The sequence below is a fragment of the Centruroides sculpturatus genome, unplaced genomic scaffold (genome assembly GCF_000671375.1).
Source record: "Centruroides sculpturatus isolate CEXI.00-Female unplaced genomic scaffold, Cexi_2.0 scaffold55, whole genome shotgun sequence".
Classification (NCBI taxonomy): Eukaryota; Metazoa; Arthropoda; class Arachnida; order Scorpiones; family Buthidae; genus Centruroides; species Centruroides sculpturatus.
In genome coordinates, this window is record NW_019384374.1 from 537,262 (window position 1) to 558,291 (window position 21,030).

The following is a 21,030-nucleotide window of genomic DNA, read 5'->3' on the forward strand; positions in this document are numbered from 1 at the left end:
CACAGCTTCCATACTCGAACGATCGTGGCATACACCTCTCCATTACGACTGAGAAGTATTTTGGGGCTAGAAAACTCTGTAAACTCTCTCCGCGATATAGAACTTAGACACGCCACATAGAGAATAGATAGGTCGCTGTCCTTTTGTTAAGAGTCTATATTTTATCCGCGTTTAACCGCATTTAACCATATTTAGCATTGTTTATATTCCTGTACTTTAAGATTTAGCGGTTAAATAAATGCTTTGTGTATTTGTTAATCCGTTAACCCGTCTTATTAAGTCAAAAGGACGACTCGCCCTAGCGCTCCCCACTCGAAAAAGCTTTCGTATCCATCCGACGACCCCCAGGTCGGATTCCGACAGCCCTGCAGCGTGGTGATTAGGGATTGCCCCAGAAAACGCTATTTCAGCGTTTGCTTACTACAAAACCCAAATTGGGTCGGTTTGACGCAGCAAGGCGCCACACGAGCAATCCGTCAAGGTGAAGTGCCTGGCGGGAGGACTTTTCTACGGGAAATCGGCCCATATTTTGGTATTAGACACGCAAAGAAAACTAAATCGTCGAACGATCAATCCGAATCCGATCAATTATCAGCGTTTGGTGGTGTTTAGTCAATCGTGGGCTACTGTTTACTAGATATACGTTGACTAGAACACCTTCAAAATTTCAACAAATGCGAGTTTCCAACGTATTAATTAATACGTTTCACACATCTTGGTGAAGAAAAGCCCTCTTACTGTCTACAATGCAGCAGAAATAAAAAATATACGTAATATGTACATCGACACTTTAAGTGTAATAAGAATCAAAGATATCATTTGCCCGTTATCAATATGTAACAAAGAGTTGGGTTGATAGGGATGGATAAAACTGTTATTAGGCGATCTGTCGCAATATTTTCTAGGAATTAATAAACGTCTATAATCGGATAGAGTTTTTATACCAGTAAAAAGTTTAATTCGTATTATATTACGTCAGATTTTGCAGAACGGGGGTTAAATGTCCAGTAAAGTAAATGAATTTTTCTTTTTTCTCACCCTTTTATTTTTAACGGGTGTAATAAATTTCTATTGTTTCGTGTAACTCGGGTTTTATTCCGTAAAAAGAATATACAGGATAGAAAATTATTTATTATAAGAATTTTAAAAAAAATCTACAATAAAGCTGCAAACAACGGCCATTCTGTCTCGTCAGTGACCGACTGAATAAAACCACGCAACAGTTTGGTCACGGATTCGCTCTTCGTCGGGTCTACGACACCTTAATAGGGGTCAGTTTGCCAAAAAAAAAAGTTTTCTCGGGTGGCATCACTTGTTCCATCGGTCCAATCCAACGGTCATTTTTTTGTTGTTTTTGTTTTTTTACTAATGCCCGTTGTTTCTAGATTCCCTGTATTGTACAGTACGACCTTCGCTTCCGTATTACACTAACTTATTTCATAAATTGTCTAATTTAATATAATATAAGACATTTCTACACTTTCGAATATAATAAATACATTATCTAATATGTAGGAAATTTGTGCTTTCAGAAAGTAATAAAGATCTATACTGTGTATATATTTACTCGTGCCCATCGTAGGTTCGACCATCCGCAATAGGATCGGCAGGGTGAGGATATAGCCTATATTTATAAATAAGGATAGGCCCGTGCGAAAGTTTACTGCAGCCACCATAAAGGGCAGACCCGAGAAGCGAATACGAAAGACAAAGTGCGTCCTTTCTCGTTTCAATAAATGCTAAAATAAAGAATGTCCGGCGAGTCTAGTCCCGAATTTACAGAACCCCTCCCTCACCACCCGGCCCTCTAACAATATAACAATAACGAAGCAATCTGGGTAGACATCGTTTTCGACTACTGGCACGTGGCCTACCTACTGTTGTAGTTTGTTTATATTTACTGCTGGCAGATGGCGAGTTTCAATTATAGGGTAACTTTCGCATCTGAGTACACACGACACGGAAAGACGAGGGAAACGGACGACGGTATGTGAGTACCAGGCTTTATTGCCAGGCCTGGCGTAATTCGTGATGGGTACGATTAAAAACACCCCACTAACGCCTCTTTCTTACGATTACTTTCGTAGTTAAAATTTAAAAAAAAAATTAGAAAAACTCATGTTGCCTGCCAAATGATCTTCACACGTTTATTGATCTTCACACATTTTGTAACATAGCCTTTTGCCTATTATCTCTATTGCAAAGCGTTTAACTCGGCAGTGCGACCCGCGTTAAACAACACTAATCATAGTATACTCGTTAGAAATTACATTAAACACCGCGTAAGCTTCTATATACTTAGGAATTAATTCATCTGTAATAAATTATTAAATTAAAACAAACAATAAATTGATTATTTCCACAATAATCTATACACATTTAATAGGGAAGGTGCATTGTTAAGCGTTTAATATCGGTTTATTTTCTTTAAAAAAATATATACGCTTTCTAACATTTCTATCGGGGGACTCCCCGGATTAAAAATACCATCGAAGCGCAAGCGCGGGACGATATATTATGATGTCACAGAGAGGAAGACGTCTATACGCAAGCGCGTCGGGATTTTCCCAGTAGAGGTATAAAAAGCAGAACCGTCGTCGGTACGGTGTTTTATAACACTATTCGGAGGTGATTTTACTCGATTTAAGCAAAGAAAAACGTAAGTTTTTGCTCACTTCTTCGAAATTAATTAATTTTCTTTCCCGGAGATGCGTAACAGAAATTTAATGCATTGGTAGGAGATGGTGTATCTAATAGAAGATTTTATTATACCGTCGCTACAAAGTGGAAGATTTGGGAAACTTCTCAAGTGGGACGACGAAAAAAACAGAATATTTAAAGTTTCCGTCTGTCATAAACGTAGCGGCGAATGGTCGGAGGAGGACTGTCGGGTGTTTGTGGTAAGTGTTTCTGGTGTTTACTTTAAAACTAACGGGTTATTTAACCGTTATTTATCCGTTTCCGCTCAACTAAACAGTGCAGAAATGAAAAGCGATATATCCATCTCGTGCGCTTTTGCCACCCAATTGGACATTCGATCCAGCGCTTAAAAGCCATGATAAGTTTCTATAAAATACTGCACGCTTCGTGGTTATTTATATATTTTCGTATAGACTTATAGATACGCGTAAGTTAGTACAGATGCGTAATCTGGTAATTATTTCGCTTCCAAAGTATGCGATTTTATAACGGTAGATGGCACAACGGAAGTATTTATTTGGCGTAGTTTATCAACGTGGCTAACGTGTGACGGTGTCCGCTTCTAGGAGATTAATGTATTAAATACTACTTTATATCGTCTACGATTATGAACGATAACGGCTCTAGAACTTTTTCTTCCTATTCGTTCTCTCGCGGCTCTCGGCATTATTACCGTTCGAAATCCTCCGTAAGTACGCGTACTGGCATCTAGCCTGACGACGTCACTTTTTTAATTCCTCGAAGATTTTGCTAATTAACTAATTATAATTTAATGTCGGTTCTTCAAACGTAATAGTAAACTTCGATAATAGACTTTTCTTATAGACCGGCGGTTCTCGACCGGGGGTACGCGTACCTTTATAGAAGAAAATACTAATTCGCGTGTCGCCATCTAGCGAAGGGGGAGATAAATAGACAGACAAAAATCCGTTGCAGTTTTATTTAATTAATAAAAAATCCGTAGGTTTGATTAGTGGTAAACATTCCGGGGATGGTTAAGATGCTACGGTTAAAATTTAGTAACGATCGGTACGGTAGTTTGCACCATTAGTGGTCACAAACGAAAAATACGTTGTATCTTTATATAGTAGTATAGATATAGACATAGATATAGATATGGATAATTTATTTAAATCAAATTGAAACTGTGGGAGCAGAGATGTAAATTTCAATGACATATTTTATTCTGGTCCGGGTAATTGTCAGTATATTTTTAAAGATCTCAATAACCTGTAGTAAGAAAAACCCGCGCCAAGTTTGATTTTCTACGAAAGTCGTAAACAAACGTTTTATCGATTAATGCAGCGGATTCGATGTAGTGAATATTGTAGTTCTTGCCATTATTTTTTTATACAGTGTAGAGGAAGGGAAACATTTTTAATCGGAAGGAAATCTCAAGGTCGCGCGATACATAAGTGAGTAATTTAGTGTACACGCATCGATAATATGCATAAACCGTACTTACAAAAGACACGCGACGTCGCCATTTGTTGACAATCGGACGGGAAAACAGAAATGTCACGGAAACTGATAAAAATCGAAAAGATACAACGAGGATATAAAGGTTATTTATGGATTATAAGGATATAGAGGATTATATTTATGTATTTTTCTTTAATTGCAGGAGTGGGATAGACTAAACAAAAGGGAAGACAAAACGGAAAAAAATTTTTATACAAATTCCAGAGGAAGATTCATCAATGCATTGAACAGATTAAAGGAAAAAGTGAAACAGATGCCGTCTCCATTGAAGAAGAAGTACAGACTTTATCAACTGATAAATTACGAAAGTAAGTTGTTCATCGGCTATTTATTAACGTTCTTTTATGTCTGCAAAAGAATAGTTTCGGCCGTAATTTTGTAAAAACTGAAAAACTGCGCTGGTTATCGTGTCACGGTTAACTCTTTCTTCGATGTCATTGCATTTCTTCTTTTGGGCTTTTTGAAAGTGTCGAATATCCATTAGATTAGAAACGACATGACGAGTGTTACCGTACGATTAATTAACCTATGAACTCAACCCTAGAGTGATTTTTCGGGATTCTCGTAATATAAGGTCCACCCCTAAAATAAGCCGCGGGTAAGATCGTCGGCCGGATGGTCGTATTTAATACGTCCGTTGCGACTCACGACGGACGTATTCAATTATAAAGTAATAATATTAATATATAATTAAACATTAAATAATTATTATTACTGACATTAATACTTAAAATAAATAATAATATAAATTACAATTAACATCTAAATAGGGGCACTTTATGTAGAGAGTCCGGTTGCGTTACCATCTCGTAAAACCTGACCACGCTTAGGCCGATATAATAGAGTTTACTGAAAGGAACTTCTTGAATGTATGGATGACACGACCACCACCGACCCAGTGGATAAAACCACCCAACACTTGGTAGTTGGTCGCGGGTTTGCGCCCGTCCGACGGTCCGACTACGCGGAGTTTTCTGAGTATTTTCGTATTTATAATAATTAGGAGACAGTTTCCCATAAAAGTCCTCCCGGGAGGAATCTGCCTTCGGCGGATCGTCCAGGTATCTCCAAATAAATCAGACTTATCGATGATATTTTGTCCAAGATCATTTCTTACGTTTAACTTTTAAAATTTTATAATTGATTTTATGTATTACGATCAAATGTTTACGTATTATTATTTATTTACTTTAGTGACTGAAACGGAAGAACTGGCAGAACTGCAGAGAAGTGTAAACCAACAAAGTTCCTTGCAGACTGGAGAAGAAATATCAATCGTTCCGACGGGAGAATACGAGCAACTTCCCGAACCGGACGAAAGAAGTTTATTTCATGAGCTAAATGAATGGTCAGACCATTCAGTAAATTCAGTTAGTAGTTCAGAAAGCTCGTCTGTATTGTCCGAAAATGAAGATTTGTTGAATTCGCCATCGTCAAACGACACGCAATATGGCTTATCTCCTCTGCCTTCAGACTCGGAAATGTATTTAGATTTAATGCAGTTTATTGAAGAGCAGTTGAATTTTTCAACAGATACGAGTTCGGGAAGCGAGCAAGATTTAGATAATCTTCGGACGGATCTCTTGACAGATGATAATATATTATTGCACGATCCTCTTCTTTCTGAGAATAATCCAGGCAATATTGGTTCATTTTATGAAAATGGCATCACCTCTGATAATGTAAGTGGTAATATTTAAGTTTTACCATAAACTTTGAGTTTGTCGCAGTGTATTTCATTGTTTATTTCTTAATACAGAGACCGGAAAATCAGTCAGGGGAAAATGAAGTAAACATCTTTCTGGAATTTGACAGTAAGTTACATTTCATTAGCAAAATTTAATAATTTCCCGTGCTAATTTTCTTCTAACAACGCGTAGATGTTATATTTATAAAATAATATAAAATATAAGTTACATTTTATGTCAAAAATGTAGCAACGAGTTGTGTAACTTTTCCGGCAAGAAAGTAAAAATTGCGTGTGTCGCCATCTGTTACGAGATTTTGTTTTAAAACCTTCTTATATTGTTAATTATTATAAAATGACAAGAAGGTTAATTCCGAAAATAGAGACAAGGGTTTTTTTTTAATAAAAGCTATTATAATGGTAATAATGGTAAAACCACACTCGAAATACCATACGTGACTTCATCTATCCGACCACCGCTCCGACCTTTAACCACCAAAACTTAATAGCATGAATTCCTTTAATACTTAAAAAATATTTCAAAACTTACAGAAAGGTTTTTATCTTTATGTAAGTTTTGAAATATTTTTGATAAGAGGAACAGAAGTTATTAAGGTTTAAATTCACCCATCCACACGCATTAACTTTCATACATAGAGAAAACCAGGAATTTATTTTGAACTTCTCCACATTTCAAGGTTTTTCCAAGCCTAAAAGTGTAAATATATTTTGGGTCGTGGGTTAAAATTTCATTTTAGTCTCCTCGATAAAGTTGGCAGAAATTCTTCTAAGGTGTATCGATGGTGTTTACGCGATGCGCCGAATAGTGGAATCAATATAATTAAAATTATTTAAGATTTCTTAATAATTAGTTATAGTTTACTTTTATATTAAATGGAATTAATTTTATTTTATTTTAAATAGGTCCCGACCTCAGTACATTGCAATTATTTGAAGAACTAACACGGGATGCGAGAGAATGAAGGAGACATTCCCACCCGAGAGAAACAGTTGAGAACTTCACAGAACAGTTAAAAGAAAATTAATTATTCAAAAGACAATTTATGCCGTTTCAATTTGGGTATAGAACTATAATTATTGAATGGTAGGTTATTACGACTCGTTACCTGTTAAAAATGAGTTAAATTCTTTTAAGATTTGGCAATAATTTCGTTAGAAAGTCTTTTAAGTTTGGAATATTTTTAAAAAATTATATATGTTATTTTGAATTCCGAATCTGTATTTGATAGTGACAAATCCCAAAATTCATCTTTATCAAATACAGATTCAGAGAAACAAAACTAAAAATTGGACGAATGACGTTTGGAAAATAAGAAATTCCTTTATCAATCTTTACAAACTGTATAAAGAAATTTGCCTTATTTTCCAAATCCTGGCACAGGTTACGCCATTACTTCTCAACTTTACAAGATTTAAGTGTGCGAAACGTTTATAATTTTATTCCACTTTGCTGGTATACAGAGTGATCAAATGAAAACAGAATTGACGAGAGTGCTAAGTGCCTATAACACAAGAGTTAGTGGACTCTTAAGAGCCAGCAACGCTCGGCTACACGGAATGGCCTAAACGCCTCGGATGTGGCATGGGGCGTTTAGACGAGTGCGGTTCTGTTTTCGACCGCTCACTCGGTGTTTACAAATTATTTTAATTATGAAATGTAATTGAATTATAAAGTATAATAACACCAATTTCTTCTTTCTCGGCGCACGTAATCGCCGATATTCCCCTTTGCGGAGCAACGTCCGCAGATCCTCGGTAACCGTTGCGTGGATCGTTTAGAGCCGAGTTTGTTCAAAAGTAATTAGGAATGTCGGCGGTTTCGTGGTCGAATAAGGCAAAAATTGGTGTAATTTTACTTTATAGTTAGAATTTCCCGAAACCGTTGTTAATGAATTGTTTCGGAATGCAAAGATGATATTTGAGTGGGATTTTATCCGTTGCTCTTCAGTAGATAAATGCCTTAATGATATAATGTAGTATTCAACAAGCCTGTTATCGTGTTTTGTGCTTTATGTTACTCGTTCTGAANAGTAAAAAGTTTAATTCGTATTATATTACGTCAGATTTTGCAGAACGGGGGTTAAATGTCCAGTAAAGTAAATGATTTTTTCTTTTTTCTCACGCTTTTATTTTTAACGGGTGTAATAAATTTCTATTGTTTCGTGTAACTCGGGTTTTATTCCGTAAAAAGAATATACAGGATAGAAAATTATTTATTATAAGAATTTTAAAAAAAATCTACAATAAAGCTGCAAACAACGGCCATTCTGTCTCGTCAGTGACCGACTGAATAAAACCACGCAACAGTTTGGTCACGGATTCGCTCTTCGTCGGGTCTACGACACCTTAATAGGGGTCAGTTTGCCAAAAAAAAAAGTTTTCTCGGGTGGCATCACTTGTTCCATCGGTCCAATCCAACGGTCATTTTTTTGTTGTTTTTGTTTTTTTACTAATGTCCGTTGTTTCTAGATTCCCTGTATTGTACAGTACGACCTTCGCTTCCGTATTACACTAACTTATTTCATAAATTGTCTAATTTAATATAATATAAGACATTTCTACACTTTCGAATATAATAAATACATTATCTAATATGTAGGAAATTTGTGCTTTCAGAAAGTAATAAAGATCTATACTGTGTATATATTTACTCGTGCCCATCGTAGGTTCGACCATCCGCAATAGGATCGGCAGGGTGAGGATATAGCCTATATTTATAAATAAGGATAGGCCCGTGCGAAAGTTTACTGCAGCCACCATAAAGGGCAGACCCGAGAAGCGAATACGAAAGACAAAGTGCGTCCTTTCTCGTTTCAATAAATGCTAAAATAAAGAATGTCCGGCGAGTCTAGTCCCGAATTTACAGAACCCCTCCCTCACCACCCGGCCCTCTAACAATATAACAATAACGAAGCAATCTGGGTAGACATCGTTTTCGACTACTGGCACGTGGCCTACCTACTGTTGTAGTTTGTTTATATTTACTGCTGGCAGATGGCGAGTTTCAATTATAGGGTAACTTTCGCATCTGAGTACACACGACACGGAAAGACGAGGGAAACGGACGACGGTATGTGAGTACCAGGCTTTATTGCCAGGCCTGGCGTAATTCGTGATGGGTACGATTAAAAACACCCCACTAACGCCTCTTTCTTACGATTACTTTCGTAGTTAAAATTTAAAAAAAAAATTAGAAAAACTCATGTTGCCTGCCAAATGATCTTCACACGTTTATTGATCTTCACACATTTTGTAACATAGCCTTTTGCCTATTATCTCTATTGCAAAGCGTTTAACTCGGCAGTGCGACCCGCGTTAAACAACACTAATCATAGTATACTCGTTAGAAATTACATTAAACACCGCGTAAGCTTCTATATACTTAGGAATTAATTCGTCTGTAATAAATTATTATATTAAAACAAACAATAAATTGATTATTTCCACAATAATTTATACGCATTTAATAGGGAAGGTGCATTGTTAAGCGTTTAATATCGGTTTATTTTCTTTAAAAAAATATATACGCTTTCTAACATTTCTATCGGGGGACTCCCCGGATTAAAAATACCATCGAAGCGCAAGCGCGGGACGATATATTATGATGTCACAGAGAGGAAGACGTCTATACGCAAGCGCGACGGGATTTTCCCGGTAGAGGTATAAAAAGTAGAACCGTCGTCGGCCCCGTGTTTGTAACGGCATTTATAACGCTATTCGGAGGCGATTTTGCTCGATTTAAGCGAAGAAAAACGTAAGTTTTTGCTCATTTCTTCGAAAATAATTAATTTTTTTACCCGGAGATGTGTAACAGAAATTTAATGCATTGGTAGGAGATGGTGTATCTAATAGAAGATTTTATTATACCGTCGCTACAAAGTGGAAGATTTGGGAAACTTCTCAAGTGGGACGACGAAAAAAACAGAATATTTAAAGTTTCCGTCTGTCATAAACGTAGCGGCGAATGGTCGGAGGAAGACTGTCGGGTGTTTGTGGTAAGTGTTTCTGGTGTTTACTTTAAAACTAACGGGTTATTTAACCGTTGTTTATCCGTTTCCGCGCAACTAAACAGTGTAGAAATGAAAAGCGATATATCCATCTCGTGCGCTTTTGGCACCCAATTGGACATTCGATCCAGCGCTAAAAGCCATGATAAGTTTCTATAAAATACTGCACGTTTTTTGGTTATTTATATGTTTTCATATGGACTTATACATACGTGTGTGAGCCCGCGGGCCTATCAACGGGCCCGAGCGTAGGAATGAGCGAATTTCGCGCAAAATTACGACTATGTAATTTAATTTCTTAACGCGATTGTTAGGAAAAGCAACATCGCTATAGAAGGGATCGGATGACGTTCTCTCTAAACAAACGGAGAGGAATTTTGACAACAAGGTGGCAAAAGGAAAACATTATTGTGAAAGAGGGACTGCTGCTATTAAACGTCATCGGAAGAAACCTATGCCCGCACCTGGGAATGAACCTTCGACCTGTCAATAGTCGATCGCGCGATCATTTTCCCAAGCATCGAGCGTAAAAGGTGAAGACACCGAAGTTCCGGAAGGTCGTCCCGTACGAAGTTCGAAGGAAGACGAATAGATTAATTAGTGCCCGGAGTAATCGACGACTAGGTGCCAAGTTCGGCGGACCTCCGCCAACGGACTGTCCCGTGCGAGTCAACTATAAGAAGACCCGCCATACAATCGCCAGTCCTCTTCGAATTCTTCTCTCCCCCATGGAACGAACGTCATCTATCGAATAATTTGACCAACGAATATTGAGTTATCTATAGATTATTGTAAACTCTGAGCGGAAGTAGCGACGGAGCAAGGTCATTAGGTCAGTGTACCGGCTGATTAGAAACTTTTGTCAATCCAGTCCGTAGGAGTGTATATGTAACCTCATTTAAACCGCATCTAATCTTAGGTTTAGTTATATAATAAAGTCTTATTGTCTGTTAAAAACTTGTCTCCCGTCACTCCAAAACACGGACACCCGTCGACTTTCCCAACCCTTTCGCCACTAGAAAAAAAACCATCCCAAAGACAAAAAGGGCTCATTCCCTTCGCCCGTATTCTCGCACGTGTAATTTACAGTAATACCTGGTAATTATTTCGCTTTTAAAGTATGCGACTTTATAACGGTAGATGGCACAACAGATTTACTTCCTCGGCGTATTTTATCAACGTGGCCAACGTGTGACGGTGTCGACTTCTCTTCTAAGAGATGTATCAATTTGACCCCTTAAGGACGAAACTGTGGGAGCAGAGGTGTAAATTTCAATGACACATTTTATTTCGGTCCGAATAATTGTCACACAATTTTAAAGAAGATTTCAATAACCTGCACTAAGAAAAAAAAACCCGTGCCGAAAGTTCTACGAAAGTCGTAAACAAACGTTTTATCGATTATTGCAGCGGATTGGATGTAGCGAATATTGTAGGTCTTGCCATTATTTTTTTATACAGTGTAGAGGAGGGGAAACGTTTTTAATCGGAAGGAACTCTTAAGGTCGCGCGATACATAACTGAGTAATTTAGTATACACGCATCAATAATATGCATAAACCGTACTTACAAAAGACACGCGACGTCGCCCACTTTGTTGACAATCGTACGAAAAAACAGAAATGTCATGGAAACTGATAAAAATCGAAAACAAAACATATAACGAGGATATAAAGGTTATTTATTTAAGCTACGTAATTTTAGGAATAATGATAATTAGTACAGTATAAAAATGTTTAAAACACAAAGATTTGACGTACCAGCCACCCTCTACAAAATGAAATTCGTTACTTTGGACCTGGTTAAATTAATATATGATTAATCGTAACAACTAGGACGTGGCGATAGAATTGAGGTGAAGCCGGAAAGAAAGAAGCTATCCCCGCACTCGTTGAGCGCGGAAGAACAAAGTAATCCTCGTTAATTGTTTCCTTCTCGTGTTTTGGACGTTTTTTGCGCCTACCTTCGTTTAGGCGCACGCGATACTATGTTTAATTCCGATCCCTAGGCCCAAATTCCATTAGGCTCGCTCAGTGGCATCAGAAAGCAAGGACATTGTCAATTTAACTCCCGTGTCTTTCGAAAACCCACCAATCCCTATTTTTTACATTTAAGTCGACTCTCGGTACATTTTTGGATTTCTCGTCGTAATTAATGGAAAATGGCAACGTTCGATCAAAATCGATCGAACTGATTTTGAGAACAACGCAATTCTATAAGCCTCATAGAAGAGGCTCGGCTATTCCTCCGCTTCAAATGGATAGTGCGAGCCGCGTAAGACATTCGGTTATAATTTCCAGAAAGAGGAATATTTATTCATCGATTTTAAAAGGATTATATTTATGCATTTTTCTTTAATTGCAGGAATGGGATAGACTAAACAAACGGGAAGATAAAACGGAGAGAAATTTCTATACAAATTCCAGAGGAAGATTCATTAATGCGTTGAACAGATTAAAAGAAAAAGTGAAACAGATCCCCTCTCCGTTGAAAAAGAAGTATAGACTTTATCAACTGATAAATTACGAAAGTAAGTTGTTCATCGGCTGTTTATTAACATCATTTTATGTCTGCAAAAGAATAGTTTCGGCCGTAATTTTATAAAAACAAAAACTGCGCTGGTTATCGTGTCACGGTCACGTCTTCTTTTCATGCCATTGCATTTCTTCGTTTGGGCTTTTTGAAAGTGTCGAATAACAATTAGATTAGAAACGATAGGACGAGTGTTACCGTACGATTAATTAATCTATGAACTCAACCCTAGCACGATTTTTCGGGATTCTCGTAATATAAGGTCCATCCCTAAAATAAGCCGCGGGTAAGATCGTCGGCCGGATGGTCGTATTTAATACGTCCGTTGCAACCCGCGACGGACGTATTGAATTATAAAATAATAATATTAATCTAAAATTAAACATTAAATAATTATTATTACTGACGTTAATACTTAAAATAAATAATAATATAAATTACAATTAACATCTAAATAGGGGCAGTTTATGTAGAGAGTCCGGTTGCGTTACCATCTCGTAAAACCTGACCACGCTTAGGCCGATATAATAGAGTTTACTGAAAGGAACTTCTTGAATGTATGGATGACACGACCACCACCGACCCAGTGGATAAAACCACCCAACACTTGGTAGTTGGTCGCGGGTTTGCGCCCGTCCGACGGTCCGACTACGCGGAGTTTTCTGAGTATTTTCGTATTTATAATAATTAGGAGACAGTTTCCCATAAAAGTCCTCCCGGGAGGAATCTGCCTTCGGCGGATCGTCCAGGTATCTCCAAATAAATCAGACTTATCGATGATATTTTGTCCAAGATCATTTCTTACGTTTAACTTTTAAAATTTTATAATTGATTTTATGTATTACGATCAAATGTTTACGTATTATTATTTATTTACTTTAGTGACTGAAACGGAAGAACTGGCAGAACTGCAGAGAAGTGTAAACCAACAAAGTTCCTTGCAGACTGGAGAAGAAATATCAATCGTTCCGACGGGAGAATACGAGCAACTTCCCGAACCGGACGAAAGAAGTTTATTTCATGAGCTAAATGAATGGTCAGACCATTCAGTAAATTCAGTTAGTAGTTCAGAAAGCTCGTCTGTATTGTCCGAAAATGAAGATTTGTTGAATTCGCCATCGTCAAACGACACGCAATATGGCTTATCTCCTCTGCCTTCAGACTCGGAAATGTATTTAGATTTAATGCAGTTTATTGAAGAGCAGTTGAATTTTTCAACAGATACGAGTTCGGGAAGCGAGCAAGATTTAGATAATCTTCGGACGGATCTCTTGACAGATGATAATATATTATTGCACGATCCTCTTCTTTCTGAGAATAATCCAGGCAATATTGGTTCATTTTATGAAAATGGCATCACCTCTGATAATGTAAGTGGTAATATTTAAGTTTTACCATAAACTTTGAGTTTGTCGCAGTGTATTTCATTGTTTATTTCTTAATACAGAGACCGGAAAATCAGTCAGGGGAAAATGAAGTAAACATCTTTCTGGAATTTGACAGTAAGTTACATTTCATTAGCAAAATTTAATAATTTCCCGTGCTAATTTTCTTCTAACAACGCGTAGATGTTATATTTATAAAATAATATAAAATATAAGTTACATTTTATGTCAAAAATGTAGCAACGAGTTGTGTAACTTTTCCGGCAAGAAAGTAAAAATTGCGTGTGTCGCCATCTGTTACGAGATTTTGTTTTAAAACCTTCTTATATTGTTAATTATTATAAAATGACAAGAAGGTTAATTCCGAAAATAGAGACAAGGGTTTTTTTTTAATAAAAGCTATTATAATGGTAATAATGGTAAAACCACACTCGAAATACCATACGTGACTTCATCTATCCGACCACCGCTCCGACCTTTAACCACCAAAACTTAATAGCATGAATTCCTTTAATACTTAAAAAATATTTCAAAACTTACAGAAAGGTTTTTATCTTTATGTAAGTTTTGAAATATTTTTGATAAGAGGAACAGAAGTTATTAAGGTTTAAATTCACCCATCCACACGCATTAACTTTCATACATAGAGAAAACCAGGAATTTATTTTGAACTTCTCCACATTTCAAGGTTTTTCCAAGCCTAAAAGTGTAAATATATTTTGGGTCGTGGGTTAAAATTTCATTTTAGTCTCCTCGATAAAGTTGGCAGAAATTCTTCTAAGGTGTATCGATGGTGTTTACGCGATGCGCCGAATAGTGGAATCAATATAATTAAAATTATTTAAGATTTCTTAATAATTAGTTATAGTTTACTTTTATATTAAATGGAATTAATTTTATTTTATTTTAAATAGGTCCCGACCTCAGTACATTGCAATTATTTGAAGAACTAACACGGGATGCGAGAGAATGAAGGAGACATTCCCACCCGAGAGAAACAGTTGAGAACTTCACAGAACAGTTAAAAGAAAATTAATTATTCAAAAGACAATTTATGCCGTTTCAATTTGGGTATAGAACTATAATTATTGAATGGTAGGTTATTACGACTCGTTACCTGTTAAAAATGAGTTAAATTCTTTTAAGATTTGGCAATAATTTCGTTAGAAAGTCTTTTAAGTTTGGAATATTTTTAAAAAATTATATATGTTATTTTGAATTCCGAATCTGTATTTGATAGTGACAAATCCCAAAATTCATCTTTATCAAATACAGATTCAGAGAAACAAAACTAAAAATTGGACGAATGACGTTTGGAAAATAAGAAATTCCTTTATCAATCTTTACAAACTGTATAAAGAAATTTGCCTTATTTTCCAAATCCTGGCACAGGTTACGCCATTACTTCTCAACTTTACAAGATTTAAGTGTGCGAAACGTTTATAATTTTATTCCACTTTGCTGGTATACAGAGTGATCAAATGAAAACAGAATTGACGAGAGTGCTAAGTGCCTATAACACAAGAGTTAGTGGACTCTTAAGAGCCAGCAACGCTCGGCTACACGGAATGGCCTAAACGCCTCGGATGTGGCATGGGGCGTTTAGACGAGTGCGGTTCTGTTTTCGACCGCTCACTCGGTGTTTACAAATTATTTTAATTATGAAATGTAATTGAATTATAAAGTATAATAACACCAATTTCTTCTTTCTCGGCGCACGTAATCGCCGATATTCCCCTTTGCGGAGCAACGTCCGCAGATCCTCGGTAACCGTTGCGTGGATCGTTTAGAGCCGAGTTTGTTCAAAAGTAATAAGGAATGTCGGCGGTTTCGTGGCCGAATAAGGCAAAAATTGGTGTAATTTTACTTTATAGTTAGAATTTCCCGAAACCGTTGTTAATGAATTGTTTCGGAATGCAAAGATGATATTTGAGTGGGATTTTATCCGTTGCTCTTCAGTAGATAAATGCCTTAATGATATAATGTAGTATTCAACAAGCCTGTTATCGTGTTTTGTGCTTTATGTTACTCGTTCTGAAAAGTAAGTGATAAATATCTCCACTCAAATGATTCATCCTCGCATTCCGACGGAGTTCACTGACAAAATTTCGTGAAATTCTAATCTAAAATTTGTGTATTTTTAAATTATGATATATATTCAAAATATATGAAAAATGTTCCATAATTATGTTCGTGCGAAATGTTAATTAATTGAGCGAATAAATGTTAAATATGTAAATGATGTTAATTGTTAAACGTGTGAAAATGGTACGTAAATTGCTATAAAATTACTAAATGATTAAAATTGCAATGGAAGTTTTAATCAATTAATAATTTTACCAACGATTCTGTTTTGTATGCTTATAAAAAGCCAATAAAATGTTACTGAAATTTGGTTTTTTGTATAAGAGTATGACATAAAAAGACAAACATATCGGCCTAATAGATTGCGTGTAGAAATTTTCTACGGAAACTAACGGATCTTGTCAGTGTGTTTACTCTTTGTATACATATTTATTTTACATTTTCTTAATCTTACACTGTATTTCCATTATTTCGGGTAATTTTACATTGAATCTAGTAATTATTTCCCAGTCTCGTGTACAGAAGATGGGAAAATTATTAGAAATTACTGAAAGTAGTAATTATTTCCCCTATATTTTTTTTGGTTCCAGTCATCATATACGCTTGTTATTCGTCTATTTTCTATGATTATTTACTTGTATTGCCGATTTAGTGATTGCGGAAACTTTCACTGCTGCACTTCTACTTTCCAGAGAAAGTAAAAGTGTTGCGGTGAAAGTTCCTATAACGGAGGGAAAGTATGGAGATCGGTCAAGAAAATTTTACATTTTTTGGACTCCGGAGACCTTGAAACGTCTATACTTTGGTAAATGCAAAAAAAAGTTTACGTTTTTTTGAATGTACGGATGTTAATTATTGTAGGTTTTGCACGTTCTAATTCAAGCCCCCGTCAACAAACACAATTTACATCTCGCTTGTCACCCGCGGTTGGAAAGGCATCGCAACGTCTTACCAATACTCCACACACTTTGTAACACCATTAATAATAGTTAATAAATTATACAATTGGTAGAAACCAAGTACAACAAAAGGAAACTTAATGAACCAAGTAGCTTAATATTTTGGAAATTTGACCTCTTCTCCCGTCTTGGAAACTCTTTGTGGCCAGACGAGTGATCCCTACCCCTAAAAACCGAGGTTTCGAGGTGGAATTTCACAGACTTAGAGAGGTGAAACCCAAATAAAAGTGTATGGCGTATTATTCGTGAGTATCAATTACAATTTACGGCGAGTGGAGGTACTGTACTTGCGTCACACGACCTTGACATTTTGTGATAATTTAAGTTCCGTTCATTATTTATTAATGGAAGGTTTTCGCCCGGGATAAAGGTGTATAGTAAATATTCACAGTTTTAGTTTTGTTGTAAACATATCAAAGGCTTTCGGAAGATCCCAGAATGGCGCAAGAAGCTTCTAGCGGTGTCGCCACACCCCAGAAGCTTGTTGCCACACATTTAACGGGCAATTATTAATTTAAAATCGAAATAAATTCGGAGTAAAAGGTGCGTATTTTGTATCAAAATAAGTCATTTAGGCAGATGTGCTTCGCACTACCCACCACTGAAGATATTACAAGAGAGAAGATGAGAAAACATCCAGCCAACCTAGTATATATTTCAAACAACAGATGGCGATACGTTACTTACATGACCCCAGAGTTGTACGGTACAATCTACTGTCTAGTGTGCACATTTGGTTTGTTAAGTTGTTAAGTTTCCTTTTGTTGTACTCGCTTTCTGTGAATTGTATAATTCGTTAACTATTATTAATGATGTTACAAAGTGTGTGGAGTATCGGACTCGAGTAACAGACAGTGTGCGGACGACTTTACTGTATAAAGTTTATAAAGTACCGCGTGCCTGTTGGATGCCATAATTTTTAGTACACGTGATGGTCGAGTGGTAGAAATTTTACACTTGTTACAACTGGAATCCATACTTTCACCGTGCCATAGCTTTCACACGTCATAGTTCGAAGCTAATGAACAATTCCAATATTACTTGATCTTTGCTGATTAATATAGTTAAGTAATACCTTCCAATGCCTCGTCTTTAAGGCTCTTCTCTGCAGTACTTTTAAGGTTTTCTGGGTTTACCCCGTTACAGATCAGGCCTGACTTGGGATCACTACACGGATTAAACAAAGGGGAACGATGTACCCATTCCTTTTGTCCACCATAGAATATGAGATTTGGGCCGAGTTTGTGCATCTGACCAACAATCAACTACTGTATTTCAGTTTTAATTTTCTATGCAGCTTATAAACAATTGGTCGGTTCATCAAAATCAACAAAAGTCTTTAATAACAACTAAAAAATGGCTTCACATTTTACAAAACGTTTTTTAATTTCAAAAGGGTAGAAAACATCGTATGCAAAGTACTCGCCATCTGAAATTTAAAAAATTTTCTTCAATATTTATTGATTATTTGAAGAAATTTAAAGGTATAATAATTAAAACGAAGGAGAAAAATAAAGAAAACTCATTCTTAAACGGTTCGCACCAGTGACCGAGTGGATAAAACCACTAAACACTGATATTGGGTCGTGGATTGGGTTCGGCGTCGTGGAATTTTCTGGTTTTCTTCACGCGTCTAACACCTAAAGAGGGACCTTTTTCCGTAGAAAGACCTCCCGGGAGGCCTTTTTTGGTGAAGTTTCTATGCCTAATCTCATCAATACAATCCACTCTTCAAGAATAATTTCATTTCGCTTTTTATGGAATCATTGATTAAAATTTCTGGTTTGCTTCGGATCGATGGGATGTGACAACACAACATGTGGGCGAACTGCTAAGAGGGATGCTCCCCGACAGGACTTTCTATAGGAAAATGGCTCTCGTTTAGACATTACACCTAGAAAACTCTACGTTGCTCCTGTTGGTGTGGCTGGACCACCATAGTTCAGTAGTTTTATCCACTTGACCACTGGCGGGTCATTAATATCCTCTAAAGTTAATAATTTTCCAAAGAACTAAAATTTACTGTATAACCCTCCCTATTGGCTCTTATTCAAGAAAACAGTACCTTTAAGGGAATTTTTTTATCGACTGGAAAGAAACCTCCTATAGTCAGACCCAATGGGACTTTACCAAATCTTTTCATGAAATTAAGAATCTAGAAAGAAAACGTATTCATTATTATAGTTTTATATTTCTAGAATTTTAACTGAGATCAAGACTCACTTTCAGCTTCTGTGGTAACTCTAAATTACTTTGAACGAATTGTCGGATGTCTTGAAAAGCATTGTGCATCTGGAATAGATATTTAATCGTAAGAAAGGAACAAAAGAACTAATAAATTAACTAATAAATTGTATTTGTAAATTTTACTGTAAATGCAAAAGTGCACAACACGCATCCTCCCAATACACACGCGAAAGTGGCACCCACAACCAATCCAAACAGCGCCATTTTTATATATTCGTTGACATTTACAAAGAAGAACAAGTAATAAAAAAGACTGGTTGCCGAAGTAAGACCAAAATATGTCATGGATAATGGATAATCCAGTTTGGAGTTTAATTGCTTTACAAATCGCCATAATTTTTCATCTTTCATCATGAAATCATTCAGTTCCGCTTTCAAATGGAGGTCTTCTCTTCTTATGGAGGACAATTCTTGCAGAAGTTGTTCGAATTCTTTCTTTGCAATAAACAATAGCAAAGCTCCCGATATGAAGCCGTAAGCGATTCCACCACAAAAGAGATTTACCGCTAGTCCGACTTCAACGCTACAAAAGAGAGCTTCTCCTTGGAATTGCTGGGCCTTTTCTAGTGACGGATATAAGAAGATGGCATTAATAATTTGAAAAATAATCGAGATGCCGAAAACAACTGAACACGCGACAACGTTGACGTTCTCTATTAAAATATTTCTTTGGTTTACGGATTTTACGCAGAAATATTCGCTGCTCAGATTTTCCTTTAGGTTAATTTTTGCTGTTTTGACGAAGCTGAAGACGGAAGCGTATACCAGGAACATAATTGAAACTGCAATTTTCGATGGTCTGGTGTTACCTTCCAATATATCGTACCAACCGTTGCAAATTGCATTATCCCCTACAATTGGAATGGCTTGCCATAACTTAAGAAATGCGTGCATCCAGAAAAGGATTTCTACAAATCGAATGTAAACAATTCTGTATTTCGGATTGTTCAAAACGAAAAAGTTATCGTTTCTGCAGTTACAGGGTGTGTACAGTTCCAAACCAAAAACGAGTATAGTGGCCCAAAATGGCCTTACCATGCAACTCAAGCAAACTTGCTTCCGTGGAGTCTGATGCATGATTGATATTCTGCCGTATAATACTAATTGTTTTACAGAAGCTACACAGTACTTAACAAAGAAAATGGTTCAAGACTTTACGTATTTTTATTTAAGCATTAAGATGGCTTTTATCTTCTATGTTTACGTATTTTGCAGGTGTTTTTATTCGAAAATAGCTATTAAAAGTTATTAATTGCCTACATATAGTTTTATCGATTACGTTGCCAGTCGTATAAGTACGCTCATAAATATTCTATGTGCAGTGTTCGTAGATTATTTTAAAGTGATTCTCCTGATTAAATCCGGTATCTGGTAAATTCTTTCCGATACTAATGTACTCCGCGTTATTTCTAAGCACATTTTTTTAATGAGGACGTACAAACTATGCGAATTGCATCCATTTATTCTAAGAACATAAGATAATAGGTATCTAGCACTTAATTTTGCAAACAATTTTTTGCGGTAAAGAAATTTCAACTTGGAAAAATGTGATCAATCGATGGAATAAGACAACGCGATGCGTGGGCAATCTGCCAAGTGGGGTGCCTCTCGAGAGGAATTTTATGAGGAATATTTGATGCTCGCGTAAATAGGTGGGCATANTCCAATGTAGTCAACATGTGAACCGAACGGAATAGGTCACGTGTCGGGGTGAGTCTTCTGTATAATTTAACGATCAAAGGATGTAAGGATTGAGCATCGCCGAGACATATTGGAAACCTGGTAAGAGGAAACGGGAAGCTCGCGAAACGGGCGGGTCCTCTTTATTGAAAACTCGGGGTCGAAAAATGCCGCGAGTACGGAAACCGCGTTGGAAATATCGACAGACTTCAATTTTTCTTCATTTGTTTTTAGTGAGAGGAACG

General features: G+C 36.5%; 2 protein-coding genes across 2 annotated transcripts; both read left to right on the forward strand.

Annotated features, from left to right (window-relative positions):
* The first annotated feature begins 2,225 nt into the window (after positions 1-2,225).
* On the forward strand, positions 2,226-6,894 carry LOC111616129. The gene is made up of 6 exons (XM_023357557.1): positions 2,226-2,659; positions 2,739-2,900; positions 4,325-4,490; positions 5,377-5,864; positions 5,942-5,996; positions 6,794-6,894. Exons 2-6 carry the CDS (start codon positions 2,742-2,744, stop codon positions 6,850-6,852), a joined length of 927 nt encoding a protein of 308 aa, XP_023213325.1. The 5' UTR covers positions 2,226-2,659; positions 2,739-2,741; the 3' UTR covers positions 6,853-6,894.
* A 2,435-nt stretch (positions 6,895-9,329) lies between these two features.
* Positions 9,330-16,209, forward strand: LOC111616140. Its single transcript, XM_023357568.1, has 6 exons — positions 9,330-9,644; positions 9,724-9,885; positions 12,262-12,427; positions 13,312-13,799; positions 13,877-13,931; positions 14,729-16,209. Exons 2-6 carry the CDS (start codon positions 9,727-9,729, stop codon positions 14,785-14,787), a joined length of 927 nt encoding a protein of 308 aa, XP_023213336.1. The 5' UTR covers positions 9,330-9,644; positions 9,724-9,726; the 3' UTR covers positions 14,788-16,209.
* The last annotated feature ends 4,821 nt before the right edge of the window (positions 16,210-21,030 follow it).

What these genes read in the sequence shown, in the direction of transcription:
- LOC111616129 (XM_023357557.1), top strand. Translation starts at nt 2,742, where the DNA reads ATGGTGTATCTAATAGAAGATTTTATTATACCGTCGCTACAAAGTGGA. An exon ending in AGGACTGTCGGGTGTTTGTG is followed by an intron (nt 2,901 to 4,324) that starts GTAAGTGTTTCT and finishes CTTTAATTGCAG; the next exon opens with GAGTGGGATAGACTAAACAA. An exon ending in ATGGCATCACCTCTGATAAT is followed by an intron (nt 5,865 to 5,941) that starts GTAAGTGGTAAT and finishes TTCTTAATACAG; the next exon opens with AGACCGGAAAATCAGTCAGG.
- LOC111616140 (XM_023357568.1), top strand. Translation starts at nt 9,727, where the DNA reads ATGGTGTATCTAATAGAAGATTTTATTATACCGTCGCTACAAAGTGGA. An exon ending in TCAACTGATAAATTACGAAA is followed by an intron (nt 12,428 to 13,311) that starts GTAAGTTGTTCA and finishes TATTTACTTTAG; the next exon opens with TGACTGAAACGGAAGAACTG. An exon ending in CATCTTTCTGGAATTTGACA is followed by an intron (nt 13,932 to 14,728) that starts GTAAGTTACATT and finishes TATTTTAAATAG; the next exon opens with GTCCCGACCTCAGTACATTG.